This window comes from Podarcis erhardii (genome assembly GCF_964252035.2).
Source record: "Podarcis erhardii genome assembly, chromosome: 5".
In the NCBI taxonomy this organism is placed as follows: domain Eukaryota; kingdom Metazoa; phylum Chordata; class Lepidosauria; order Squamata; family Lacertidae; genus Podarcis; species Podarcis erhardii.
The window spans coordinates 93,946,496-93,956,083 of record NC_138509.1 but is presented as its reverse complement, the minus strand read 5'-3'; the positions used below and the strand labels follow the sequence as shown (position 1 = coordinate 93,956,083).

General features: G+C 50.3%; 1 protein-coding gene across 1 annotated transcript; it reads left to right on the top strand.

Moving 5' to 3' along the window:
• The first annotated feature begins 398 nt into the window (after positions 1-398).
• Positions 399-9,295, top strand: THPO (thrombopoietin). The gene is made up of 5 exons (XM_081862868.1): positions 399-544; positions 2,164-2,294; positions 3,670-3,756; positions 7,285-7,449; positions 8,928-9,295. Exons 1-5 carry the CDS (start codon positions 532-534, stop codon positions 9,144-9,146), a joined length of 615 nt encoding a protein of 204 aa, XP_081718994.1. The 5' UTR covers positions 399-531; the 3' UTR covers positions 9,147-9,295.
• The last annotated feature ends 293 nt before the right edge of the window (positions 9,296-9,588 follow it).

Sequence of the window (9,588 nt, the reverse complement as noted above, 5' to 3'; positions counted from 1 at the left end):
TCACCGACTGCGGCAAGCAGGCGCGGCAGGACTGTGCACCTGGCTCTGAAGTGCGAGGAACGGCCACGGTAGAGAATGAGCCTCTTAATCTCGAAGCCGTGGGTTCAAGCCCCACGCTGGGCAAAAGATTCCTGCACTGCAGGGGGTTGGACTGGGGTCCCTTCCGACTCTACGATTCTGTGAAACTCTCGCACCAGGGAGCCAGCTGGCCAGCCAGCCGGCCTTGTCATTCCTTGCCTCCTCCGTCAGCCAAGGAGGAAATGTCTGGAAGTGGGAAGTCTTCCTGAAGGCTCGGGCTTGCTGCTCGGAAGCCATTGACCAGAGGTCACCAGCAGCTTCACAACAGGAAGCCACACGGCGCTGGCTCGGAGGTGCCGGCAGCTACGCAGAAAGCCCGTCGGAGCCCCCTTGGCCTGCCCTCGTGGCTGTGGCACCGTTCAAGGCACCGTCCATGGAAGCCAGGCGGGAGCTAGGAGGCAGCCGCTTTTCCCTGGCAGGAAGATGCTGTGACAAGGAGGCTGCCAGCTGGGCATGGAGCTGAACCGTGAGTGCTGGGCTCGCCCCATGGGGTCTCGGAAGACACAGGCAGGACCCCTGGGGAGACTGGCCTATGGGTCAGCCACACACCCTTCTCTGCTGGAAGCCCTCCTTCTCCCCAGTCCTAAATGGCTGGAGGGAAAGGCACTCTGTGCATGGGCTGGAGCGAGGGGTCTGACTCTGGCAGGCCGGGCTGAGTCTCAGGGGCTGTGCCTTCCGTGCAGAGCATCCTGAGAAGGAGCGGGGGTTGATCTAGATGGCCCTCAGGGTCCCTTCCAACTCTACCATTCTATCCAGGACTTCCTCTCCACTATGGATTTCCCCAAGGACAAGTCTTGCTGTTACACACAGCAGCGCCTCTCTAAAAAGCAGGGTGGTGCTCCCTGCCCCCAGAAATGTTGCTTAATTGTATGCAGATGCATGTTCATTTGACTAGTTCCTTAATTGACAAATGGTCATGTGGGTCATTGACTAACAGTACAACCCTCTGCGTGCCAAAATCAGTCCTGCAGAATTTGGTGGGGCTTACTCGTGAGTGGCTACAAGATTGCAGCGTAAGATTTAGTTCATTGGGTGATGTCTTTTTAATTAGCAGAGGAAAGAACTTGGATCCTGTTTTGTTTTCATGAAGCCCAGTTCAGGCCAGCAGTGAAAATTCTGGAGAAGTAATAACGAAACTGAAATTGTTATTTCCAGCATCGGGGTGGGTGGAGAGTGCTGTGCCTAAAACCTTAACCCTCTCCTCTAGGTGACCTTTCCCTCCACCTCAGATTATGAGGTCTGCTTAAGGTTTCTTTGTGTTGAGGGCTGGGCTCTCTGCACATGCTCAGAGGCACTTCTGCAGCCTCACATGTTCAGCTGCTAAACCTTGGCGTGTGCACAACGCACCATTTCAGAAGTGAAGCCAGGTTATCTCAGCTTCGGATACAGCAAATATTAATACAATACTGGAAGGTGTTTGAACAGGAAGGAGAAGGCACCCACCCCTTTGTACATTGAACCAATGATGTCTGAAATCCAGTTTCACCATCATCCTGGTCCTCTATTCATACGCAGAACATTTTCCTTCTGGGTGTGTGTGCACATACAATCTCTGTGTGTAGGAAGCAGAGGTACTTGTTATGTCATCTGCCTGATAGCTCAGCTTCGGAAAGGCAATTTTAACTGGGAAATGGACTGGCAAGGGAATTGTGGAGTCTGTGGACAGCTCCTTTGCCCACAAACTCACCCTAATTCAGCCTCCCATTACCTGGGGCAGAGGGTTTCCTTGTCCCACCTATCTTTCTCATCATTATTCATCACATTTACATCTCAGCTTTTCCATGGTTCTCAATATGGCACCCATGGTTTCCTGTCCTCCTCATTCAATCCCCACAACAACCCTGTGAGGTAGGTTGACCTGAGAGGAAAGCCCAGTGTTAAATGAGGAGGGGGAGAACCTCTTTGAGGAGGGAGGGAGGGAGGGAGGGAGGGAGGGAGAAAGGAAGGAAGGAAGGAAGGAAGGAAGGAAGGAAGGAAGGAAGGAGGAAGGAAGGAAGGAGGGAGCCTACCTGCCAAGCTGATTCAGAGGGTACCAAACATTTGGCCATCTATCCTTTTGTCTCTCCTCCCTCAAACCTCCCTTAGGGCTCCTCCTTCTCCTCACTGTATTCTTGCTCTGTTTGGACCTGTTTGAGATGAGTCCCACCAGGCTGGTTTGTGACAGGAGGCTAATCCAGAAGTACATCACCGAAGCCATGGACTTGGAGGACAAAGTGGTAAGCAATGCTGTTTCACTTCACCCGGGCAGATCGGGGCCTTGGCATGTTTTGCTGGCTTCCACAGTCTTTCCTTAAGGTTGCACCACTCACTGAGTGGGTGGCATGTGGTGGGTGGCCCAGAATTATACTCAGAGCCATCCAAGACATTTTGAGTCAGACCTCAAAATGGGGCCTCCTTTCACCCTGCCAGAAAAGAAGGGGTGAGGGCAGATCTACATCAGGAACAAGGGAGAAAGATTGATACTGCGACCTGCTGCCTGGTGAATCCTGCCGCCTGAGGTAGTTGCCTCACCTTGCCTCACGGGTGGGCCGGCCCTGATAATACTGCTCAGCTGCAAGGAAGGACACCTTTTGTTTATTTAGATCAACCTTCCTCAGTCTACTGCAGGGTTTCCTAAACTTGGGTCTCCAGCTGTTTTTGGACTTCAACTCCTGTTATCCCTAGCTAGCAGAACCAGTGGTCAGAGATGATGGGAATTGTAGTCCAAAACCAGCCAAGTTTGGGAAACCCTAGTTTAGTGCTTCCCAAATGTTTTGGACCACAACTCCCATCAGCCCCAGCCAGCTCAGTAGAATTTTTAACCACACAGCACAGCTTTGGGGGAGCCACTATTTCCTGTAGTTGTGTGAATAAAATGCAGGGAGAGAACCGTGTGTCTACAATAGTGGCCAAAATTGTGGAAACCTTTTGGAGAAAGTGTATTTCTGAGGTTTGATGGCTCATAACACCACTTTTTTTTTTTTTTTTGAGGCAATACAACAAAATTATACAGTGGTACCTTGGTTTAAGAACTTAATTTGTTCCTGAGGTCCGTTCTTAACCTGAAACTGTTCTTAACCTGAAGCACCACTTTAGCTAATGGGGCCTCCTGCTGTCGCCACCCGATTTCTGTTCTCATCCTGAAGCAAAGTTCTTAACCCGAGGTACTATTTCTGGGTTAGTGGAGTCTGTAACCTGAAGCGTCTGTAACCTGAAGTACCACTGTATATCAATGGAAAGATAATTTAATGAAGAATGTAATGTTCGGTTATCTGTATTCTATCAAAAGTTATAGCCAAATAACCAGCAAGAGGAGTGTTTAGACAGCCAATCAGATGTCACCTTGTTTTGGCAATGATGGCTCATAACACCACTTTTTTGGGGAGTAAAACCATAAAATTATATATCAATTATATATCAAAATCTACAGCCCCAAACCATGTTCTTTTGGGTACCCATGAAGTTTGGCCGTAATTGCTTTGCACCTCATTTGCGGGGTGTGACTTGTTGGGGGCCAGGTGCCAGGCGGTTGCATTTGCTCTGTGCATTTGGCCATTCCTGCCAACTGGCCTGGTTGCTTCTCCTTTCAGGGGTTTTCTGTCCTTTCCACAGAGCCAGTGTGAGGAACTCCCCTTCCTTCAGCAGCCTGTGCAGCTGCCCCTGGTCGGGTTCAGCCTCCGAGAGTGGATGGCAAAGACAGTGAGTATGTAAAAATGACCGATCCACCCTCTATGGGTCAAGGGCTGGGGCCTGGGCTTGTTGAGCTGTGACAGCTTTAATCCAAATGCTACAAGCATTTGACCTAAAATAAGATGCCATTGCAGGCTGGAGGGCTCACACTCAGGTTCCTAGCCGGCCATGGCATCTTCTAGGACCAGGGGCCAGTGTGGTGTAGTAGTTAAGAGCGGTAGTCTCGTAATCTGGGGAACCGGGTTCGCATCTCTGCTCCTCCACCTGCAGTTGCTGGGTGACCTTGGGCTAGTCACACTTCTCTGAAGTCTCCCCGCCTCACTTACCTCACAGAGTGTTTGTTGTGGGGGAGGAAGGGAAAGGAGATTGTTCGCCGCTTTGAGACTCCTTAGGGTAGTGAGAAAGCAGGATATCAAATCCAAACTCCTCCTCCTTCAAGCAACGTGTGTTTTGTAGCGCTCTGGAATTTTCCCATGATGCACCCACTATGTGCAAGGAACAGTCACCTCTTCATACCCTGTATTTTGCTCACCTATCCCCATGTGGCTGGTAAGATACAACGGAACACATTCTGGGGTGTTTTGTTTTTCCTTTAAAAAAAGCATAAGTCTTTGTTGTTCTAAGGTTTTGTGTAGAAAGCCGTTGTGCACTTCCAGCACAGAGCCTCAGGAAGGGCTGGTTCTGGTCCAGTCTCAGAAGGCACCACACCCTGCCTCCCTCTGGGTGGGAGCATCAGTCTCCTGCTGCCACTCGTGGGTGGGTGGGATGATGTCACATGGCCATAGGCAGGTGCAAAAGATGTTCCCCTTTTCCTCGGGCATCTCCTGCTGACCGAAGCCAGCCGTTCTTGTTCCACAGCTGCCCACACCGTGTTCTCTGGCTATTGGTGTCAGAAGGAGAACAGAAGTTGTGTGACAGCTTTTCAGTGTGCCAAAGGCTGCCCCCACTTTAACCAAATACTCTGGTTGTATTCAGGTGTTACTCCAAACTGGGGCTGGCCGTTGGGCAGAGTGAGGTCACTGGAAGCAACAGCAGTGACATGTTATCAGGGGCTCGCAGCTGGCCTCGCATCCATTAAACTGTTGGAAAACTAGCGCCCTCGGGAGAGGCTGGCCCCTCTCCCAGGCTCCCGGGGCTTGTTTGCCGGTGATCTGCTCTGGCTGGCATCCTCGCAGTCCTGGAAGATCTTGATAGGCAATATCTCCCAGCGTGGAAGATGCACCCCCCTCTTCCTTGCATACCAGCAGGAGAAAGAAGGTAGTCAGAAAGTCTACATCTCTACGGTTTATTTCTGTCTGTACAAAAACATGGTTGTTAACCAGGACAGGACAGGACAGGATCCCATCTCTAGGATCAAAGAAACTAATGAAGGTTCAGCTTCAAGGCCCCTAATTCCAGGGGGGGGCCCAGAACAGGGCGTAGCCAGGTGGGCAGGGGAGGGCAGCTGCCTCCCCCAAATCAAGTAAACAAATAAATAAATAATACTTAACTAAAACTAGAAATAATCAGAATAGCTGGAACTGAAATGCTCACTGAGGTCGCCTGGATGATGCTGTGGTGCATTCTAGCGACACGACTGAACGACAGGCGTGGTTTCCGTGAACAGACCAATCGCGTCGCAGGTAGCTTGGTTCTGGAACAGGACAGGGGGCTGTCCTGCCCACCGACCCCCCAACATAAATCTTGGCTATGCCCATGCCCCAGAAATGACTTCAGTCCACATTGCTTTTTTAAAAAATGGGTCTAGTAGAGTCAATTTCACCATTCTATGGTGCACCATAGACGCGGGTGGCGCTGTGGGTTAAACCACAGAGCCTAGGGCTTGCCGATCAGAAGGTCGGCGGTTCGAATCCCCGCGACGGGGTGAGCTCCCGTTGCTCGGTCCCTGCTCCTGCCAACCTAGCAGTTCAAAAGCACGTCAAAGTGCAGGTAGATAAATAGGTACCGCTCCGGCGGGAAGGTAAACGGCATTTCCGTGCGCTGCTCTGGTTCGCCACAAGCAGCTTGGTCATGCTGGCCACATGACCCGGAAGCTGTACGCCGGCTCCCTCGGCCAATAAAGCGAGATGAGCGCTGCAACCCCAGAGTCGGCCACGACTGGACCTAATGGTCAGGGGGCCCCTTTACCTTTTTACCTTTACCACCATGCATATAACGTTTCCTTAATTTTCACCCTCTCACAACTCGAAAACCACAAGGCATAGGAAATATTTATTCACTGTGTTGACTTTGACTTTTGAGACAACCCAGTACAGCAACTTTAATCAAAGTCTGGGATGTGGTAGTTATTATTATTATCATTTTAAAAAGTGATCTGTTGTGGAACAACCCCATTGAAGAAGGTAACAGGGTTTACCCCAGGGGTAGTCAACCTAAGGCCTGTGGGCCGGATGCGGCCCAATCATCTTCTCAATCCGGCCTGTGGACGGTCCTGGAATCAGCGTGTTTTTACATGAGTAGAATGTGTCCTTTTATTTAAAATGCATCTCTGGAGTTATTTGTGGATCATAGGAATTTGTTCATATGGTTCCCCCAAATATAGTCCAGCCCACCACATGGTCTGAGGGACAGTGGACCGGCCCGCAGCTGAAAAAGGTTGCTAACCCCAAGCTTACCCAGACCTCGTTGCTAGTTGCTCAAGCTTCAGGACCCCCCAAAATGTAGATCTGCCACAGTCTAGGATACTCCATTCTGCACAGACCCTGCAACAGCCCCCCCCCCCATTGTGCAGCCGCAGATGCTTGGTCCTCATTGGGTTGTTTTGCCTCCTTCCTGAGGGTGCCTTTCCATTTCCATTTAATCTAATCTGACTCCTGCAAGGCAACACCACCCTCTTGTGGTACTGCTTTGATTACACCAGAAGAAGCACACGGAAAAGGAGTTTACTCTCACTCACCCTTATCCCGCCACCAATCCCCGGGCTCTGAGTTCCTGAGCTGGTTCCTTTGCGTCCAGCCAGTCCATGACATACTAGGACCTGGGAGAGCAGAGTTTGAATCTCCCATCCTTATGTATCTCACAGTTTTGCTGTGAGGATTAACAACAACAACAACAACAACAACATAACAACAACAACATAACAATTTATTTATACCCCACCCATCTGGCTGGGTTTCTCCAGCCACTCTGGGCATGTTAAAAACACGATAAAACATCAAACATAAAAAACGTCCCTAAACAGGGCTGCTTTCAGATGTCCTCTAAAAGTCAGGTAGTTGTTTATTTCTTTGACATCTGATGGGAGGGCGTTTCACAGGGCAGGTGCCACTACCAAGAAGGCCCTTTGCCTGGTTCCCTGCAACCTCACTTCTCATAGGGAGGGAACCGCCAGAAGGCCCTCGGCGCTGGACCTCAGTGTGCGTGCTGAACAATGGAGGTGGAGATGCTCCTTCAGGTATACTGGGCCACAGGCAGGGAGAAGTCTGGACACCACCTTCAGATCTATGGAGCAAAGCTGAGATAGGACCACAACAACCAACCAATAAATAAGAAATGTCAGAATCACCCAACGACTGCCCCTCTCTCTTACTCTTTCAGAACCAAGACAAAGGGCAAGAAACCCTCCGTGATCTGGCTGACTTGGTGGACAGCACAGCAGCCGCCCAAGACCAGCTGAGCCGGGGCTGCGCCTTGCCACTGCTCCAGCAGCTTTATGAGAAAGCCAGCTCCTTCCTCCTGCAGCTCCGAAACTTTGGGTGGCAGGTGAGAGGCCCAAGGGGGCTTCCCCAGGATGATGATGATGATTTATTAAATTTGTATACTGACCTTCATCCGTAGATCTCAGGGCATTTCACAACATGAAATACAAAATAAAAACACAAAATACATGATAAAAACAAGAACAAAAAACACAAACCAATAAACCTCTCTCCTCCCCGCCCCCAAACACGTTTAAAAGTCAGCCAAGGCCTAGTTGAAGAGGAGTGTTTTCCCCAGGTGCCTAAAGGTGTATAATGAATGCGCTAGCCAAAACTCCTTGGGGAGAGCATTCCACAAGTGGGGAGCCACTGCAGAAAATAGTTACAACTATGGGATTTGCTTCCGCAAGGTGTAGTGATGGCCACTAACTTGGAAGGCTTTAACAGAGGATTAGACAAATCCATGGGGAATAATATCTGCAATGCCCTCTGACTATGTACTGTTGGAGGCAGTAGGTCTCTGAATGCTAGTTACTGGAAATCACAAACAGCGAAAGTTGTTGTTGCACCCAGGCATGGCTCTGCTTTGCTGACCTCGATTGCAGGGATGGAGGGGGGACGGACTTGCAGCCCTTCAGCTGTTTCCGGGCTGTGCCCGGGGGGCCTGTCTCCTTGAGTGCAGTTTTGGGGGGGGGGTGCCTGCAGGGCATCACGAGCTGTTGCGTCCTTCTCATCCAGCCTCCATCTGGTGCATGTCTGTTGCATCCTTCTCAGCTGCCCTCCAGGGAAAAAACAATGCTGTCCAAGGTTGTAAAGACTGCAGAGAGAATAATTGGGTGCACTCTCCCCACCTTGGATCAAATCTATGCTTCCAGGTGCTATAAGAAAGCTGCAGAGATAGCGCAGGATAGTGCACGCCCCGGAAACGATCTCTTTCAGCTTCTGGAAGAAGGTACAGAGTTATAAAGACTAGGAATAGCCGCCTGAGAAAGTTTCTATCCAAATGCGATTTTGGTTTCAAACACAGTGTAAGGAGTCTCTATGGGAGTATATTGTATTTTTTTTAATGGGGTATCGGAGTTTTTAGGGGGCTGAACAGGTTGGGATAGCAGGCTTGTTGGTTTTGAATGTCTTATGTCAGAAATGTACTTGGAGCCAGTGAAGATCCTTCAGGACCAGTGTTATAAGGTCCCGGCATTTGTTCCCGGTCACCAGTCTAGCTGCCACATTCTGGCTTAGTTGTAGTTTCAGAATCACCTTCAAAGGTAGCCCCACGTAGAGAGCATTGCAGTAGTCCAAGCAGGATATATCCAGAGCATGTACCACTCTGGCGAGACAGCATGCAACTGTTCCTCAGAAGGCTTGATTTCCAGGACCTTTTATCATCCTGCACTCAAGATTTATTTATTTATTTCATAAAATTTATGCTTGATTGTTTTTTTTTTAAAAAATCAAAGCAGTTTACCAAAAATTAATGTTTTTTCACTGTGGCCGTTAGCCCTGGCAGGCACCCCCCCACTTGTCTTTCTTTTCTCATTCTAGGAACAGAATCCAACCGCACAGCCCGAGAGCAGCTCCCAGTTAATTCCTGAAAGAAACCTTAGGACAATCTTTGGGACCTACAAACAGCTTGTGCGGGGAAAGCTCCACTTCCTCTTCCATGACTTGTGGAAAGACTCCTGCAGTGCGGAAGATCAACAGAAGGCTGCCAGCCCTGCAGCCTTGCAACCTCCCAGTCTGACCACCTCCAGGGGCCACTGAAAGACACCCCCCCTGGGCTGCTGGCCGGATCCTTCAAGGGAGAGAAGCACAGGACAAGTAGTAGGCCCTCTGGTGGCCAGGTGTGGAAGAGCAAGCCTGGCCAAGCCCTCAAAGCACAGGGGTCAGGGGAAAAAACACACACACCCAAGGAAGGAGGAGACCCTCATCGTGAAGGCTTGCTCTAGCAGCCTGCAGAAGTGTTTCCAGAGCTGAGCGATCCCAGCTAGGTTACTGGAAAGGCCAGGCTGAGAGCCACGATGGTGACATCCTATTGTCAGAGGCAGCACACCTTTCAGCTGCAGGGCATCACCAGGGGGAGAGTGTGTGGCTGCACTCAGGGTCCTGCTTGCAAGCTTCCCAGAGGCACCGGACTGGGAAGTGTCCTGGTTTTCCAGGGAAAAGTCCTGAAAAGACAGAAGACAGATCCCGGAATGTCCCACTT

Coding starts and splice junctions, on each gene's coding strand:
- THPO (XM_081862868.1), top strand. Junction 3,757..7,284: donor GAGAGTGGATGGCAAAGACA/GTGAGTATGTAA, acceptor TTACTCTTTCAG/AACCAAGACAAAGGGCAAGA. Junction 7,450..8,927: donor TCCGAAACTTTGGGTGGCAG/GTGAGAGGCCCA, acceptor TTCTCATTCTAG/GAACAGAATCCAACCGCACA.